The sequence below is a fragment of the Ochotona curzoniae genome, unplaced genomic scaffold (genome assembly GCF_017591425.1).
Source record: "Ochotona curzoniae isolate NIBS_2020 unplaced genomic scaffold, NIBS_Ocur_1.0 contig_2321, whole genome shotgun sequence".
NCBI lineage: Eukaryota > Metazoa > Chordata > Mammalia > Lagomorpha > Ochotonidae > Ochotona > Ochotona curzoniae.
The window spans coordinates 20,457,406-20,477,381 of NW_024465421.1; the positions used below are offsets into that span (position 1 = coordinate 20,457,406).

The 19,976-nt window shown below is 48.6% G+C and overlaps 1 protein-coding gene across 14 annotated transcripts in view; it reads right to left on the reverse strand.

Annotated features, from left to right (window-relative positions):
- The window catches only part of RBFOX1 (RNA binding fox-1 homolog 1), a 1,044,467-nt gene that overhangs the window by 140,009 nt on the left and 884,482 nt on the right, over positions 1-19,976 (reverse strand). For 12 of the 14 annotated variants that reach the window (XM_040973377.1, XM_040973373.1, XM_040973376.1 and 9 more), the window contains one exon: positions 6,693-6,935. In XM_040973377.1, the coding sequence (XP_040829311.1) occupies positions 6,693-6,935 (243 nt within the window). Of the gene's footprint in view, positions 1-6,670; positions 6,936-19,976 lie in introns of those variants that run through there. The other 2 variants (XM_040973379.1, XM_040973378.1) reach the window with 2 other exon arrangements.

Sequence of the window (19,976 nt, forward strand, 5' to 3'; positions counted from 1 at the left end):
GTTTGATACTTACAAGGAAACTAACATATCAAAAGACAGAGACTGCTTGGTCATCCAAAGAGGCTGAGGTTGGTAACAGTGAGTGCAAAGCAAAGGAGCTAAAGCGTTCAAGGAAGACAGAGTCTGGTGGGAACGGGCCAGATGGCTGCGAGACCTGCAATGCAAGTTTGTCAACTGCACCTCCCTGAAGAGGCTTTCAGCTGAGCTCCCAGAACATGCCCAAGCTTTCCTCATTTAGCCAAAGCAATACGCCCTTGGACACCGACAGCAAAACTCTACTCACAAATGTCCCTAATAACACTTACCTTGCTTGCCCTTGACCTAGACTTAGGTCAGTGAACAGCTTGTGTAGATCACGTGAGCAACTGAAAGCAATGTGCCTATCAAATCCCAAATAACGAGGACTTTCAAATCAAGACTGGAAATGAAATTCTCTGTTGGGCTCTTACACACACAGAGTTGTACAATTTTGATGATGAATTTATTCTCTTGGAAAAAAAATTTTTACTGTGAAGAATCAGGGATGAAGGAGACTGCCTTTACTTCCCAGGGCAGTTCACGCGGTCTCCTGGGATCCCAGGGCAGTTCACGCGGTCTCCTGGGATCCCAGCAGCCCCTCTCCCGGAGCCTCGTCAAGGCACCTGTCAGCGTGCTGAGCACTGCAGCCCCCGAGGAAGAAGCTGAGGTTGGGAAACATCACGGTGGGCCCCACTAAGGGGTCAGAACTGGAACGGGCCCCTATCTTCTGAGTTGCACCAGGAATCTGGTTCTGTCAGCTTCCAAGCCACAAGAACACGTCAGTCATGTTCCTCTTTGACACTTAAAAGATTTGTCTCTGCCTTTCTGAATGATTCAAACTTAGACTCCAGGATTGGGTGCTCTTGGGTAAAGGTGGGCTTCCACACAGTAACAGGGTCCTGGTGTTGGGGAACGGAAGTCTGTAATTTATCCTGAATGCCATGGGCCATTTATCACGAAGTTAATACAGGAAGCAGATGTGTACTGCTCAGGTTCATGAGGCAACAAGCCACAGTGTCTATGTTCTTAAATGAAATGTGACTCTTAGGAAACTAGAACCAGTACTGACAAAACATCACAGCCACACTGGCATTTGCAAAGACAATTTTGAAGCTACCACAACATGTTATTGGAGTTTGCTCAAGGCACAGGTCTCACACGAGAGTGCAGCCTCGGTCAGGAATCTGCACACACGGTGGGGCTGCCAGAGCCCTCCCTGGGGTGAGTGGGGAGTGGTTCCCGTGCAAAGCTTTCTGTTCTGCAAGAGCAGCCTCTCCTGAACACAGTCCAGCGCGTGCCCAGGCATGCCTGAGGGACGCCTTCTGGGCTTCCAGCCGGAACAACCTTGGTTTTGAGTCTGACATACCTGGTTTGAGGTCTAGCACCTGCTGATTAGTCACAGTTGACCTTCCATGATCCCCAAGTACAACACAGAATGAGCTCCCAGACAAAAAGTGTGCTGGGCACAAGTGCTTAGATTTCAATTCTGTTATTCTCAGATTTGCACAGGGGAGAAGAGGGCAGAAAGACTAACTCAGGGACATATGATAGGCCCATAGAGACAGAGGGAAAGAGACAGAAACACAGGCATTCACTTGTGTTTGCTTTAAACAAATATTGAAGGAAATATGAGCGACTGGTGCCTACTGTTTCTAGAAGCAAGACTGAGCACTGAGGTAGCTGTGGGCACAGGGTGCTTCAGTTTGCATTTTATTCTGTTTTCTAATGTTGGATGCTTTAAACTACAAGCCTGAATAAGAACAAAGAGAGGTACCGCTAAGAGAGACTCCGACGGGTTGAGGACACACTTCAGCTTCTCACCTTAACTTCTCTAAGGCATGGCTGAGCTATGGAGACACAGCTCAGGGCTGGAGGCTCGGGAAGCTCGGGACGGCCCTGGCTCCCTACACAGTTCATCTCCCTGCTGGTGAAGCTCAGATTTCAGGGACAAACTCCAGGACTCACATTTTTTTTTTCCCTTTCCTCAGAACTCAGAGCAAGTGGAAAGTGTGGCGGGGGGTGGGGGAGACTTTAAAACAGACTGCAGAGGTGTTAAAAATAGAAGTCAAGTTGCTATTGGAGATACATGGAGAATTCTCCACTTGCAAATCTCTAATTATAATATGTCAAGAGTAGAATACCTTGTCAGGAACACTATCTAATGCAATACAGTATTGGCTCTGTCAGCACAGTGATCCATGATGTGTATGGAGGCCTACATGAAATAGAAATTCAGCAGAAAAATGCCCCAAAGAGACTCGTCTCAGCCCTTGGGGAATGGAAGGGGTGACCCGGGAAGGCTTCTCTGTCTGTACTTTCCTTAGCTCTGCCTGGGAGCCTTCCACTGCACAGTTCACAGATTCTGCACTTTGTGCTAAATCATGTGCATATATTAGATGTTCTTGGAGCCCACCAGATGGATGGGTGTTTTCTAGTCCCTGGAACAACTCTGTTTCTCAAGGAAACCATGCCCTCTGCAATGCTCTTACAGTGACATTCAGTGAGATGGGTATATGTGTCAAGGGGCAGCAGACTCGTTCTTGGCATAGCGTGTTTCTATGAGGAATGACTCATGTGTTCTCCCAGCAGCAATTTTTTGGGAAAATATAGGGCTGTGTGTCCGGGATTAGAGGACCATGACTATGACCCACTTTGAAGATGAATTCCTCCCATGGGAAATACAGAACCTGCAGCGAAGAGAAGGGACAGCCAGTCAACGCTTGGGGAGGTCTAGACAATATGAAGTCAATTAGTGGTGGGTCAGATCATGGAATAATGATCCCAGAGTAGTCATGGAAATGCCAGCAAGCCTTTTGGCTGAAGACAGAAACATGCACATACGCTACCACTTTATGTAGAAACCAGCTGGCTCCATCTAGGATTCCTGCACTGCCCGGCTGCATGTTCAGCATCTAAGTCCTAAGCTTCCCGCAGGAGCCACCATGAAGCCCATGCACGCACCTGCTTCAGCCCACCACAACTTGCATTCAGTAAAGAATCTCCTCTAACCACTGCACTTCTCAAACACTGTTGGAGATGACAACGTTACAGCCCAACGGCCTCATCGTACAATCATAGTCTCCATTCCCAAGCACCTGCTGCCCTCCTGATACTCTAGGAGTGATGGAAAGTAGATTCCACACATGTTTACCCCAAAGAAGGCCTCTTGGACCTCTTGGGTCACTCCTTCCTTAAATGCCAGTGCCTTCCAGAGGAGAATTTAAAGGCAATAGAGAATGAATTTCTTATACTATCTCTTGACTCCCATATTTCTCTACAACTTCACAGACTATAATTTCACAAACTTGTGTTTCTAAGTTAAAATGCTTCCCAAAGCTCACAGCGACTTTATTTTGACGTCTTAGAACGGAAGGCAAGCACAACGTATGTGCCGGAGGAAATGGAGAAGCACATGATGGAAAACCCTCTGGTGGAACAGTACTCAGCTTCGAAAAGGGCCTGGCCTACAGCTGGCTGCACAACACAGAGACGCATTTGGAAAGAATGATGTTGACTGGAAGAAGTCAAATAAGAAGAGCGCAGGTTTGACTTGATTAACATGAAATTCTACAAATTGAAAACCATGCTAGAGAGGAAAATCAGTTGGTTGCCCGGGAATGAAGCATGAGAGGTAGGGAAATACCACACAAACAAACAAAAAAACCTTGGGAATGATGGCAATGGCGGATGAGCTCGCTATCTTGACAACAATGTTTCTTCTACACACACGTTTGTAAAAACTGGTAAAATTACACTAGATGTGCACATTTCATTGTATATCAACCAGAGGTCAATTTTAAAAAGATTCTTTTCTGGTCTACTTACTCTGCCTGCATACTCTTAGTCCTAGTCCGTCTGCTTCCTTCAACACTTGTTTTCTTTTCTGCACCATCACCCCCTAGTTCTCTTTCCTCTTCTCCCCACAACTCCTTCCTGACCCTGTATCCAGGGACTTTCATTTTTACTTAAACCAGTAACTTTAAGACAAAATCCCTGCCACCTGCTTTTCAGACATCACGGCCTTTTTTACCTGCTACCTTTAGTGTTTGATCATTGCTCCAAAAGCTTGCGACAGGCAGAGTACAAACACTCAACATGGTCCTATTTATTCCCCTGTTCTTATCCTCCTGTCTTCTCTGCCCAGCTCTCCCCAATGTATTGAGCCAATTTGTTCAAGCTGTCAGCTTTCAAAACAGCTTCCTGGGTCCCAGCGTTCAGGACCGTGCAGCCCAGGGACCCTATTCCAGATGCCCCTTTCTACCTCATTTACTAGCTTGTCCTGTCCAAGGCTAGCCCCTCCAAGTTTTCCCACTCTGTGTGCTGCGCCTGCCCCACCCTCCTCACTCACTAAGGCAGACAGAAGTAGCAGCCCAAGCCTCCCTAGGGTGCTTTCTGCTCTGCCCAGGGGTGTCACCTCCTAGCCCTGCCTCTGGGCCACTGCAAAGGCATCCAATCACTAGCATTGCTGAAGTCACCCTCATTTCTAGCATGCATCAGTGTGGGAACCCCCTCTGTGGCCTCCACTTGAGCTGCTCACTAGGAGACCACCGCCGAAGCCAGGCAAGAGCACAGGAGTGCCAGGATTCGCCTGGGACTACAGGACTGATCCCAGAGCCTTTTGTTGTTGAAAAGAGCGTGACTTTGATGGGACACAGTTTCCTCCCTTACCACCCCCCAACAACCCTCTGCCAATGAAATGGAGATGGGCACAGGGAGTGAAAGATTCAAAGTCCTGCCCTGCTTAATTTTCATCTTCTGCTTAGTAATGAGGCTCTGAATCACAACATTGAGGCAAATCCTTTGCCAAGTGTCTCCCTTGTGCTACTGTCCTAACACCTCAAAGTCTTGCCCACCTCTCTTCAAGGACCAGGCTCCCTACAACGCACACCCCATGTTCTCAGTGGACCCACAGCTCTCCCAGAATCAGAACTTCTCCACTTGGCTATTTCTGATCCTGCTGCTGTGTCTGGGCACTGTGGGCACCAAGCATGTGATTTGAAAGTTAACTGTGCTGATCTTGCAAATGCCAGCGTGATGAGCATCTCAACTCTTCACCTGGATTAAGCACAGGCTTCCACTTCCATCAGATACCCTAACCTCACAAAGCTTGGGGTTGGGAGGAACTGGAAGTGAGGGGGCATGAGGTTTCCTTGTGGGGTGACGCCAGGGTTCTGACAGCAGAGGGGTGCTGGTTGCACCACTCCATCACTGCCCTCAACCCTGCTGAACTGAGTACACTGCAAAGGTCAATTTTGTTACATGTGCCTTACCATGATGAATAAACAAGTAGAGGCAGCAGAAAATCCAGACCCATACTGATTTTTGTTTAAACTTCCAAAACCAGCCTGGAAGTGTACAAAGTACCCGGCAGCAGAGCGGGCCAGTGCTTGCTTTTAGCTCAGGAACCATGTGGCTCTCCACACCCACCAACTGCTTCACAGACCCTCCTACCCCTGGGCTGAGGAGCAAAGCAAGGGGCAGAATTGCCTTGCACCCAGGGAACCTTCCAGAAACTTCTTGTGCCCAAGTTTTTCTAAAGACCTTGGAAGAACACGGTTTCCCAAGCTCCCTCAGGTCTTGGGGTGCTCACACACTACTATAGCTGGTTTGTCAGTCACCACAGCTCTCACACCTCATGGTCTCTCTCAGCATCTGCAGGGAACTGACTCTAGGACGCACCCTTCCCCCACATCCAAACCTGCAAAGACTCAGGCCCTTCTGTGTGTAACCCACACACATCCCACATCCGCCTTGCCCTTCAAGTCAGCTCTAGGTCACACTCCATCTCCCAAGACAAAGCCAACGCTGTCTAGTCAGGCTATAAGGTCAGCGAGAAAAGGCTACACGTGCCTGCCACGCACGCAATCCCTACTCCTCAGGCTCCTTCTGCATCTGCAGCTGACTCAACTTGAGGCCAATGACCCTTGTTTAGGGTTCTCCTTGATTCACGGCCAACACCATGAGTGTGTGTTTCTCTTATTGTTGACGCCACTTCCCCTATTTGCAATAGCAAAATTCATCCATTTTGGCACCTATAGTCATAGACAATCCACAGGAAGGCCTAAGACAGTTCCCTCACCCACCCCAATCCTCTGGCACACCCCTTGCCATCCACATCTCTCCCAAGGGAGGAAACAGCAGCTCGCCATGAGGCTGCTGGAAAGCACCTGTTCTTGGAGGCTTGGGGCGTGAACAAGACGCTGCGAATGGATGCAATGGCGATGGACACATTCCCAAATCAGATTTTGGTGCTGTCTGCCCAGCTATGAAACCACACTTGGTATCAATGATTTGTATCCCTAAAAAGTAGTGGATTTTATCATCTATAAATTATATCTTCATAACACTGATTTTAAAAGCCACATTCCATGTGAATGGCATTCTGGAAACACCAAAGACTCAGTGGGAAAAGAAAAAAAAAAAGAAAAAGAAAGAAAAAACCCACCCCGAAGTCCTCCATCTACCAACCAAAGTGGCAAGCAGAAAAGCTGGTTTCTGAACAACACCAGCAAAAGGGGCGCTCTGATCAGGACAGCTAGGAAGCCAGTTTGATGAGGTTGGATTCAGGGAACACCTTGAAGCCAGAAGCTCTCCTGAGATCTGGGGTGAAGTCCTTGCAGAGCCCCTGCCCTGCCCTCCCCGGGCCCCAGACCCCGCGGGAAGCGCCCCCTTACTGTGGCGGTGCCGGAGACAGTCTGCGCGCTGGTGTCCGTGGCGCTCTGCTCCGAGTGCGTCTGGGCGGGAGGGTACAGGTTTAACGTGTGCTCGGGGACGGTGGTCTGGCCGGTGTACTCAGGCGCGGGGTGCGGGTGCGGGGCTGTGTATTCCGCGGGGATGCCATTCTGAGGAGGAGCGAACTGGGCCGACGCGTAAGGCTGAGCCATTGTGTCAGGGGCAGCTGCTGCTTCCTGGTTACCCTGAAAAAAACCCACACAGGTGGAGAGAGGGAGAGAAAGATGGTCAGCGTGCCAAGCAGAGTCCCTTTCTCACGGCCCACGGGCTGCTGGGCCAGGCCCCTCCCGGGAGGCGCACAGGGCTTGCACCTGCGCCCAGCCAAGACGCTCACCAGACCCCACCGCGGAAAGGAACAAGGATGTCACCCATTGCACAGTCCAAGAAACAGAGTCTCCAAAATATGCTGTTACTTTTCCCTAGTCTTCCTGCCCAACAGGGATGCTGGGAGTGTGTGTCCTGCTGGGTTGATTTTTTTTTCCTAAGCACACCGTCCTTATTTCCATTTTGGAAGTTGTGAGCATGGAGTTGTCTACAGTGACAGCTAAACCTTGATTTGATACTTTAAGTGCCAAGAGAGATTACACCGAACGTGTGTGTTCTTGAGGGGAAGGATAATTCATCTCAGCATTTGAATTTAATCAAAATTTTATGTGACTTGGCTCACATAATGGATGGGGGAGGGGCCTGTTAATGGTCCCAATGCCTGGTGAGTTAGAGAGTGTGTGTGTGTGTGTGTGTGTGTGTGTGTGTGTGTGTTCCCAGTGCAATGTGAGGCAGCCAGTGCAAAGCCCGGGTCTTGCAGGAGCCGCGAGGGCCTATGGGATGCTTTCATTGTAAACTTTCCTGCAAAATTTGGGACTCAGCTCTGAGGTTTATTAGTCACTGTTCCCCCGCCCCTATCACCTTCTTTTTTTAATAAGCACGGAATATTATATAACAATTCACCCTCAGAGGTAGGTAAAACAAGCAGCACAATAATTACAGTCAAGTCAAAAGAGGAGAAAAAAATAATAATCCAAGGCCTAAATTCAAACTCTTCCATTTCAGGCATCCACACCTCCACCCCCAGAACTTTACAACCCTACACACACACACACACACAAAGGCCCAAGAAACTGTAGGCAAACCAAAGGTCCACATTGTGGTCTCAACAGATGAGATTACACAAGCAAAAAAATAGAGTGAAAAACACAGGCTTAGCGATCAAGTGCACCTAATAGCTGCCGCTCCCACCGGCTGTGGTCAATTAGATTTGACTTCATGCTTGGGTAACGACAGGAGGGCAAAGACGTCAGGACGGCTCCCGCCTCCCCGGTATCTGCCCCCAAATCTGAGAGCCCTCTTCCACCCAAGCCCCCAAAGGACCAGGGCAAGGAGGGCCATGTTCCCGGAGCTGGTACACTTGTTTAGAGAGTACCTTAATTAGAATGTTAGAGATGACACTGGCGGAGAACAAAGTTTAAAAATATTTCACAAGTGAAAACATTCCCAGCAGCCCCTTTCCTCCTCCAGGCTCATTTCTGCAAACGGCTGTGCCACAGCAAGCTAGAGTACACACCTGTTCCTCTCTCGAGCCTTCTCCCCTTCTCCCTTGGGTCAGCGCAGGGAGAAGGGGCTGCCCTAGGCAGGGGTTGGGTTGCTGCACCCCAAACAGTGAGCCTGTCCCTCCCTGCTCCTCAGTTACCTTGCGGCAGACAGCCCTGCTCCTGGCTGTCTTGGTGTAAAGGTGGCAGGACCCAGCTTCCAGTTACTGCTGGCTACACCCTCGTGACACTGGGCTGGTCAATCAGAATCCTCCTCCGGCTATAGTCATGAAGGGCGTTCCTCAGATATTCCTATCCAGGCGGCCAGTTGGTGAGATGGGCCCTGCTGATACCACTGAGCCCTAATTATCTGGTAACTTCCCTCTAGTTCTAAGGAAGATACTCACTTGCCACTGTGACTGACAGCTGAACAACATAAAGGGGTTCTGGAAGCGGCCTCACCTCCAGGTGGAGCCAATCCAGGGGAAACTAGAGCCAAGAGGTGGGGAAGCCGAGAGGCCACAGCTGAGTCCTATAGCCATCCTTCAGGCCCCAAGCCCGCGGCAGCCACCTGTGGTTACTGAAGTCCCTATCTTCACGAAGGCCCTAGATGAAGGCCGTTGAGGAGGCCCCGTTACCCTAGCAAGATTTCCTTAAAGCGAATGGCACGGTGTTTTCAGGCAGGTATACCTCGTGGCATAACCAGCACCTGCCAAATGCTATGCTTTGCTCCTGAGTGCTGGGATTTCAGCCCATCCTCTCGGGACGTTCACACACACCGTGCCATGTTGTCGCTTTGTCCCACGCTCCGCCCAGAAACCTTGCACCCTCTGTTTTATTGAAGTAATTTATTTATGTTTCTTAACAAGCAAACAAGGCCTCAGCTGGAAAAAAAATCCTGTGAAGCTTTATTACTCAACTAGCTCCTTTTTCTGGAATGTTTCAGCACTACATCCTTTTTTTTTTTTTTTTTTTATTATTGTTGCTTACATTGTATTATGTAGTACAGCTCCATAGGCGCTGGGGATTCCCCCCACCCCTCCCACACCCCTCCCCCCATGGTGGATTCCTCCACCTTGTTGCATAACCATAGATCAAGTTCAGTTGAGATTCATTGCTTGCAAACACATGCCTAGCATAAAGTTCCGTGTCCTATTGTCCAGATAAGTTCAGTGGCCTCTTGGGGAGACCTTCTATGGTCTGAAGATAGGTCTAACAGAGTAAAGATCCGGTCAGTTAAAAGCCCCAACAAGGCCTCAGTATCATTATACAACATTATGGAATTAATTGACATAGTATTGGGTAAACAATATGTTAAAAATAATGCAAGTTCCATTCTTCGAGACCTTAATGGGTAAAGAATCTACAATGCTCCTGAAGAAATAAACCCAGAAAATGGGATCTGAACAGGTGTTCGACATCGGCCATGTTGAGGACAGTGACAAAATGGCTGAGCTGGAGTCGCTTCTGGAATCTTTCCCTCCCCAGGTCTCTGGCTTGAAAACGTGTGTTCAAGCAGCCTGCTGACGCAGCAGAATCCTGCAGCAGAGGGCTCACAGCAGCTCAGGTCACAGCCCCTTCCCTGCCACTGCTCAGCAGACGGGCCCATGCTGCCTGGCCCTGGCGGTCTGCTGCTTGTTTACATGGGTCATTCCTCAACAGGGCATGAGTCAATCTGATATGTTGAGTAGTTAGCAGCATTTAGTGGGTGGGCGGAGACCATGGACGAACACCCCCGTGCCCGAGACAGCAGCCTGCACTGCATCACTCACTCCTCTCAGCGCTATAGCCCAAACGCTCTAAGCAGAACTGGGAGATAGCTGGGCAAGGTCCTCGCTGCAGCTGGATCTTAGGGAAGCCTGCAGTTAAAACTAAGTCCATTCGGAAGGTGCCCAAGGGATCATCTGGTGGGTGAGGCTGGTTCCTCTCTCACATGCTTCTCACATACTCTCATTTTATCCAGGGGATTTAGAGGTCAGGGTATTTGATGTAAAGGTGCTGGTGAGTCTGTCTGCCAATTCAGGTGGGTGAGCCTCGGCAGCGGCAAATCCCAGCGCCTTCTCAGCCCATGGCCTGGCTGCAGGAAGCTCCTGGCTGTCCTAGGGAAGGCAGAAGCCAGCCCCAGGGGGATATCCCCCGAGCCAATGCCAGCCAGCCGCCACCACCAAGTCTTGTGCCATTCTGGAAAATCCCAGCGCTCTGAGCTCTAGGGACTGAGTCATTGGTAGCCAACGAGGTTCTGTCAACATCCAGCTACACAGGGCTCTCCGGATCTCTTCCTGTACCTGGAGCTCACCAACAGATGTTGGTGGGACCCCCTACAGTTCCTTATTAACACTGACAGCCGTTCCAAAGAGACCCTAATTAATATTCCCAACATTTGCACTTTAGGCTAATTACAGCTAATATTTAATTAAGATCATTGTGCTTCCTATGGAATGATTTTTCACCTTCGAATAGCTGCAGATATGTTTCTTTCCTCCTTGGTAATGTTCTTGGATTCTTAGCCTGGCTGAAGTGTATTTTCTGGAAGAAAAAAATACATTAAGGGCACCTTCTCCACCCCAGGTCATGGCACACCATGGACATGTGAGCAGGCTTTCCCGGGGGTAGAGCTGAAGCCAGACTCACGTAGGTGACAGTGACAAGCACAACATGTGGCGTGCCGTGGCTAGACATTCTCTCATTTGCACAGCTGCCTTCTCCTGCCCCTGCCTTTGCTGAAATTAGCGGAGTGGTCAGAGAGTCAGGGTGCTTGTGGGTGATCATGGTTGCTGAGCAGGATCACTGGTGCCCGAGGGTTTTGCCCATGACCAGGCTAGTGTGGCAAGAGCTTGTGGGGAAAAACACACATGAGGGAAGCCGGGGCGTGAGGTGAGAGAGGCCAAGATCTCTGGTTCTAAAACCCACTCCTGCTGTGGCACACCTGAGCCGAAGCTCACCGGCAAGAACACGTGCTGACGGATGTACAAGGAACTGCAGCAGCAGCAGCGGGATGGAAGCGTGGCCCTGTCACCTCCAAGATACCCCAAAGGGTAGTTTTCCCTCAGTTCTGAGAGCCAAAGGATTATTAAAATGCAAGCAACTCTAACACTTAAAAGCATACAACTTAAGTATGTCAATTTAAATCTTTGACCGAAGCATGAAAGATCCAGCAGATGACTGTCAAGTTGAGGAGCAACCTTAGTGTGACTGTTACCACAGTGTGGTAACTTTCTTGACTTTTTCCTTTGCCACAGAATGCCCTGCACCTTTAACTGCCCCCAGACATCGCCTGTCTTTTCTGTCTTGCTCTGTGTAGTTGAATGAAGTCATTTCAGGAAACGAAAGAAAGAACAAAGGGTGGCAGGCAGGCAGAGCTTGCAAATAAGGAATACTTGGGCTCAACACCAAACGCAAACTGTGGCCGAGCAGGGCCTGGGCCTCTCCTTTTCCATGGCGCCTCCTGAGTGCCCCTGGGGAGCAGAGGTGGGAGAGTGCCGGCCTCCCCAGACGGGCCGGGCGTCCGCCAGGGCTGCCCTGGAGCGTGCTGTCCTAGGCTTTCGGGTCAAACTTGTGCAGCTTCCTCTGTCCCCTCATGCTCTGTTTTTGAAATCTGTTTACCTCCAGTCCATTTCCAACCCTTAAGAGCCTCCCTTTCCTAAACAGAAGCCCTGATAATGAAGAGCTGCAGGGGCACTGCCAGGACTTAATACGCCAGCTGCCGGCACCTGTCCACTCCTGCCACAGGACCACCAAGTCTTCCCCCACCTTCCCCTTGGAGCCGCAGCCTCGTTGGAGGAAACGACGCACTCCTGGTTGCCTACAGCTTCCGCTCTTGCTGACAGTTTGTTTTACTTGACTCGCTTCTACTTCTCTGGCAAGAAATCACGCATATTCAGAGAAAGCCTCTTGTGTTGAGCTGAAATGAGCTAAACCGCATCATGCCCCAGGGGCACTGAGACAAAGAAGAAAAATGCAAAATGACACCATTAACCTGCTGGTTCTCAGACCAGCTCGGTTCCATGTGCTAAGCGGTAAGCCTCTTAGCCCACTCCCCCAACACACACCTACACACACACACACACCTCTCTCTCCTAAGCCCCCTCTCCTTCCTCCAGGCATGAACCAAGGAGCATGCCACGGAACACGGCGAGCACTAACTTCATGCAAATCACAATTTCGAGTGAAAAATGAAACAGGAAAAAAAAATGCCTGCTGCACCATCCTGCTTCCTTTCTCCTCCATAAACGGAGCAGCTGTTCTAGTCCCATACCACACAGCATCTGCCCAAAGCAAGCCTCAATTATGAGCGAGGGTGTGCGCGCTGTGCCCTGTGTGGATGCTCGGGGAGAGGAGGCTGCCTGGCTGACCTCCCCCTCAACATCTGACTGCTCCCCAAACCAACCCCAGATGGGATTCCTTCTGCAAGGGAGGCCCGGCCCATCAATCACCACTTGCTCCTCCTCTGGCTCCTGCTCGGCTTCCGAGTGCACCACACAGCAGATGATTATATAGAGGAGGAAGGGGAAAAACACACACACACTCACACACACACTCACACACTCACACACACACACACACACACACACGCATGACTACATTAATAGCTGTTTAAAAAACATTAGAAATGCTATTCTATGCATTGCCTGGAGCTGGAATTTTTCATTACTAAACTAAATATATGGTATGCAAAGTTACAAAATCCACCAGGGAACCTGCTACTATCTTCTTTTTTGGGGGTGGTGGTGGTGGTGGCATTCAGGGATAGCCAGGGAAGTGATGGAGAACCGCTGGTTCTGAAAGCCGGCTGAGAGGGATGGTGGGGGCCAGGGCGGTATTGGCTATCAGAAAGCTGGATTTGTAATAAAGCTGTGTGATTAATTATAAGTTGATCATAAGAGGCTGGAGCTGACAGCGACTTGGATGGTTTGAAATCCTGCTCCTTGGCAAAGCAGCTCATACACTCTTTCGCATCACTTGGGCTCCAGTACTGGCCTCCGTCTAAGAGGACGTGCAAGGAGAGACTTCACTGTGTTAGTGTGCAACTTCTGCCTCTTCCTCACTCAAATTTTTTTCCATTCTAGCCCAATGAGTGAAAATAAAATCTCATACTAAAAAACAAAACAGAACAACAGTAATGACAACAACAACAAAAAAAAACAGTGAAGCCTCTACTTAAAGCTGCAAATACATTGCTCTTCCTTTTTATTATTCCAACCCCAACAAATCAGAGTGAAATGCCAAAACCGTTCCGGTTTTGATTTGGTCATGGCATTACTGCTTATCAAGGGGCACATTTCAAGGGCCCCACCCCTCCTGTCCAGGAACAGGTGCTCACGGCTTAGATGTGCTGCGATGAGGACAGGTCCTGCTAGAGCGGAGGGAGGGAGTGCATGGCGTTTCTGAACTGATCAAACCGGTGATTGTATAATGGGGGCCGAGGTGAGTGCAGAGAGGCTGCCTCAAGAATTCAATCTTCCTGCAACTGTCCAGCAGGTCCTCCCTCACATAGCCCCTGAAGGATGTTCCTGATTGTTGTCCTTAAATTTCGGAAGATCCAGGAGCCAGGACTGCAGTGTAGTGGGTGGAGTCACTGCTTATGACCACAGGGTACCACACCTTAGAGTCAGTTCAAATCCCAGTGACTCCAATCTGGCTCGCTCCCTGCTAAAACACGTGGAAAAGCAGCAGAAGGCAACAGAAGGCAACAGAAGGCTTGACCCCCTGCAAGGGAGAGCCATGTGGAGTTCCTCACTGCTCCTAGTGCTGGCATGGCCCAGCCCCTGCCACTGTATCGATTTAGGAGAGCAAACCAATGGATGAAAGGTCTCTCCCCATCTTCTTGTACCAGCCTGCCTACTAAACACAGGAGTAACCCTTAAGAAGAGCCCCAGATGCAATCCAAAGGGGTTGAAAAGAAGATCTGAATAAAGTGGATGGCACCACTGTGCACCTCCATGGCCAACTACAGTCAACAAAGTGGCCCACATAGCGGGAGCTCGGGATGAAGCCAGCAGTCACTCCAGGCCCCAGAAGAGGAGCAACTGCCTCCACATGGCATCCCAGAGGACCCCAGCTCAGCACAGCGGGATGCACCTTCACCCAGGGGCCACAAGCTCCTTGCTCACTGCAAGGCCAAACTTCAGACCTGAAACCTGTGAGAAGGCCAAGAGACCAAGGCACACGGACTGGCAGGAGGCAGCACTAATGTTATGGGAGCAGCAGACACAGCCCTCCGACCCAAACAAGCAGTAGCCATCACGCAAGGAACCGGACGAGAGTTTCCCGAGGGGACCCTCTGAGAGACAACAGTGACACAGGTCCCTCATGAATACAGTGAGAACAACCTGGATAGTCTCAAAAACAAACACCAGGCTTGACACCTCACCTACTGCCTTGGACTCTTTCAAGGTAGGATTCAACCTAGGCAGATGCGCCATCCTGGGGAAAACTGGGTGTAATAGCTAAAGTTATAACATCTTATATGTATGTATGTGTTTGAGTGTGTGAGTGTGGGGGCAGGGGAGGAGGCTGGGTCACTGGGCCCATATTTTCTGGATCAAAATAAAAAATCAAAGAACAAAAATCACCTATTTCCCATGGGCAAAGGACAAACTAGGAAGAGTTAGTCAAATTGCTTCATGAATTGAGTGGCGATGTTAAGTCTTTAATGGATTATGGTAAAAATAAATAAATAAGAGTACTGTGCTGCATCCTTTCCAGTGTTAGTTAGAAACCAATGTTGTTAGTGTGACAATGGGATCAGAGTTGGATGTTACACGGCCAGGAGTATGCCGGTGGAACTCTTGGCAAGTCAGACAACCTGCATACTCCTTATTGTCCTTATTTTTCAAGTAGTTATATGCAGATTTTCCAGCACAACTTCCACGATGCTGTAGGGAGATCTGCAGGACTGCGTGTTACCATCTGGAAGGCGTGTAAGCACCCACATCCCCTGGTCGGGAGCAAGGTGGGTCACCTGCCAGTCCAGGGAAGCCCGCTCGCTGGGGAACTCAGGATGGAAGAAGTATGCTGTGCCCTGACCTGCTGCATATCAGGGCTCCATTCCCCTCAACAGCCCCGCCAAGGACACACCAAACATCCCTCTCTACGCAAAGTAGCAACGTCACAGGTGGAAAAGTAGAAGTTCAACCTAAGCTGGTCTCACTTAAGAATTCCTATGCTCAAGACCATCAGAAAGCAAGGATGAAGGTAGCAGGAATGACGGTGGGAGCGGCAATGATGATGAAGATAATGTGATGGCAATGATGATGATAGCAATAGTAAAAAAAAAAGCTTTAACTTTTTAAAATCTAATTTTCATTTACAATTGAAAGGCAAACACACAGACAGCGGCCAATACTCAAAATTCTTCCAAAAGCTGAGGCTGGACCAGGTTAAGGTCCAAGAGTCTGGAACTCCCTGCAGCTCTCCCACAAGGGTGTCAGGAACCCCAAGCAATGGTGCCATCACCTACTGCCTTCCTTGGCACAGAAAGCTTTTTCTTGAGCAATGATTAGGTGTTTATCATTGTGGCAAGCACAAAGAACACCCATTCCAGCTAAGCAATATTGCCTGCATGACTCCATTCAACAAGAATGCACAGCACACCTATAATCCCATCACCTTTGTAATGAACAGAAAAAATTAGATAAAAATTGCCAGGTCATTATAAAAAGAACTCCCTGTGGCACATAAAGTTGTTTTTGCTTTCCTGGGAGAGTCACTTGCTCATATTCATACAACTAAGAAGTACTTCCTGCTCAGATCTAACTCCCCTACTTTCTATTCCTAAATAGTTTGAAATGAATTCCTCTCTGACCTCGTTTGGGGCAGCAGAAAAAGCTTGGCTTCCCTAACTAACTACGTCAGTGCACAGAAAAGCATTTCTTGAATAAAGCACTACGAAGTTTCTCTGAGGCTGCAATTCCCAAAAACAAACAGGGTAAGAGAACCATTAGCCATCTCACAGGTTCCAGTGAAGGCAATTTGCTTCATTTCATGTCCCCCAGCCCTGGGGACAAGACTGAAGCCATCCCACCAGGACTGACAAACAGCAGCCCAGCAAACACAAACCGAGGGGGCGGCGGGCTTGTGACAGTGAGGTGTCATGTCTGCACAGGGTTCCATCCTGGTTTTCCATGTGGGGTCACAGAAGGCTGCGGAAGAGGCTGTTTTTCTCAACTCCCTAAACGTTAGTGACAATCAAATATTTATGGCACCGAGTACCAATCAAAGACCCAGATATGATTGCTCCTCGTTATGATTTCTGAAATGAAATGTAATTGTCTTTAAAAAAATTAGCAGACCCTGGAGAGAATAAGCTCCCAAGAACAGCCCCAGGCACCTGGAAAAACGCATTTCCTCATCTGGATCCCCAGGTGCTTCTGAGGTGAGAGGCTCTTCTGGTTCTGCCGAACCTTGTCGAAATTGGACCTCATTTGCCCGGGCCGATGTCTGCTTCCTGCTGGACTGTGAATCCATATGTACAGGAACTCCTCCCTGCTTTCTGATTCTCATATTACTATCCACTCAGGCATCTCAGTTTCTGATGAATGGCCACACACTGTTCAAATCATTGTTGCTGAAGCAAAAATAAAACTCAACGTAGTTCCTTCACCTCTACCATTGTTGAGACATGCACTGACTCATTCAGCTCCCTTAAAAATATTTATAAGATAGAGAGAGAGAATTTCCACATTCACTCTTGAATGCAGGCGACAGCCAGGACTAGGGAAGGTCGAAGCTCGGAGCTGGAATCCAGGTTTCCCACGTGGAATGCAAACACACAGAGCCAGCACCTGCCACCACACGGGGCTCTGCATCATCGGGAAGCTGGGATGGGGAACAGAGCCAGGACACGGCCTCAGGAAATCTGATGTGGATAGGGCATTCATAGCAGCACCTGACCCACTGGGTCACTCACTAACTCAGAGCAAACAGACAAGGTCAAAGCCATCAGTATTTCCCCCTGCTTTCTTGAACACATTTTCTTAGTGGAATATCCCAATATTGTGATGATGCTTCCTGTTGGAATGTCATGCAGCACAGGGCTGTGCCTGCCTGGAAGTGAAATAGCTGCAAATGCTTTATCATTGCCTATTATTAATAGAAAGAAACAGCAAGAGCAGCTGCTATTCATTAAGTACCTCCTAAGGATCAGCCAACGGTAGTCACTTCATATATATTACCTAACTTCATCTCCCCAGGAGCTCCTGTATTAGTAAACTTATTTTTAGCACACCCAGCTCACAGATAAGGATGCCTGAGTTCTGGAGGCTGCACAATGGCAGATCTCAACCTCAAATCCAGATCTTTCTCCAAAGCTGAGGTCTTTTCCATGACCCCAGGTAGACTTTCTTGTGGGTTAAGATGATGGATGAGATCTTTAAGACTTAATGGTGGAAAAAATCCAACTACAACTTTTAAAATTTATTTTATTTTATTAATTTTGCCTAAACTGTCTTAGGGCTAAGGCGGCCATTATCAAATAGGCATTGGGATCTGAGAGCAACATCCAGAAGCCAGATGAGTAAATGACATGACTAACAATATATTCTGAGAGCATGATTGGAACTAAGCATGTCATTAGAGGAGCTGCCACAATTTGCATGTCACTGCTCTAAACGCATTATACATGTAACTCCCTCAGAGCGACCCCAGTGCAAGACGTGGACGCAAAACGCATCATCATGCTCTGGGCGAGACTCTTTGAGAGGCGAAGAAAATTATCTGAAGTCACAGCAAGTGTGAATTCAATTCTGATTCCAAAGCCTATGTTTATGACCTCTACCACAGGTAACTTTTCATTGTCAAATTATGCATTCATAGAAAGTATTATAAAAATATTTCATTGCCAAATTATGCATGCATAAAATGTAGAGGAATGTGCAGTGCCCCGCTCTACCTTCCCCCAGTGGTAACCTTGTGCACCAACCTGCTACACTACCATCACCAACAAATGGACATCAAGTGATCGCTCGCTCCTTTACAGTCCTGTGGCTATCATGTGAATCAGGACGGGGCAGTTCAGCCACCTCGAGCATCTTGCTGCCAATTCCATCTATCTGTGAGTGACACCGAGTTGCTCACCACTCTCACTAGTACAGGTGTGTGGACGGAAGGACAGAGGAGGGAGAGAACTAAATCCTGAAAATAAAAATGGACAAAATGGTGTTCAGAAGGTACGGAACAGACGCATGCACCTTTAATAAAACTCAGCAAAGATTCAGCACCTCCTTGGAGCAGAGGGAAGCTCAGGCCTGAGTGGACTTTCCAATTCACCTCCTTTCACCAGCCTCACCTTTGCTGAAAAATGGAGGAGAGGCAGTTCTCACTACCACCATCAGGGTAACATCCACATCTAATTCAGATTCAAGATGCTGTTCAATGATTTCACCATTACTAATACTACCACATTTAGGCAAAGCCATAAAAGAGAAAGGGTGGATTCCATGTCCTCAAGTAACTTGCACAGTTATTCTGCAGATGATTTAGGATCATGTTGCTATGTGATTTATTCCATCAAAGCTTTGCAGAGGACTCTGCCTGCTTCTACAGTGGGAAGCTGATAGACTGTGAGACAACCTTCCTTGTAAGGAGAAGGTCACTGCACAAACAGAACCAAAATGTGTAGAGAGCCAGCGGGACAAGTGTGGGCGTCACTGAGGATGACATCCCAGTTAGAGCATCACCAAGAGTCTGTCGCCATTTTGGGATCCTGGGAACATTCCCACACTCACACACACACACACACTGCTGGGAATGGAAGCAAATTCGTTCTTTACTGGGGTGATGTTATAGATGTCTGTTCTAGCAGAGGGACAAGCCAACATGCTAGACAGAAATGAGTACAAGTAGAGAATATTGTCTAGTACTTGAATCATTCCTTCTCACACCACACCTCATGGAAGGATTTATAGCCATTCAACAATATACCATCTGCTTTCTGTTTAGCTTCTTCTCAACATTAGACACCTCGGCATAAACCCCACACTCATGCCTATGGGGAGACATTGCAGATAAGATGCCACAAATGGGCCTGGCATTGTGGCACGCTGGGTGAAGCTGTTACTTAGGACACTGGCATCCCATCTTGGAGCTTCTGTTGTGGTCTGAGTTATACCCCTTCTGACTCATCTCTCTGCTAATGTGTCTGGGAAAAAACCCAACGATGTGGGTCCCTGGCATCCACATGGGACACTCAAAGGGTGAGTGGTAAGCTTCTGCCCTCAGCCCAGCCCAGGTCCAGCTTTGCAACCATTTGGGGAGTAAACCAGCAGGTATATGATCTCTTTTGCTCTGTGTCTCTCCCTCTGTAATGCTGCCTTTTAAATAAGTTAAAAAAATTTTTTAAAGATTCATTTTTTTAATTGGAAAATCAGATTTACAGAGAGAAGGAGAGACAAAGTAAAACATCTTCCGTGTACTGGTTCACTTCCCAAGTGACCACAATGGCTGGGGCTTAGCTCATCTGAAGTCAGAAACCTTTTCTGGGTCTCCCATGTGGGTATAGGGTCCCAAAACTTTGGGTCATCCTCTACTACCTTCCCAGGCTACAAGCAAGGAGCTGAATGGGAAGTGGAGCAACTGGGACATGACCCGGTGCCCATATGAGATCCCAACTCGGGCAAGGTGAGGATTTAGCCAGTATTGTACCAAGTCCTTGTATAAGTTATTTTACTTCTACTTACTTATTGTAAACAAAAGGCTTCAACA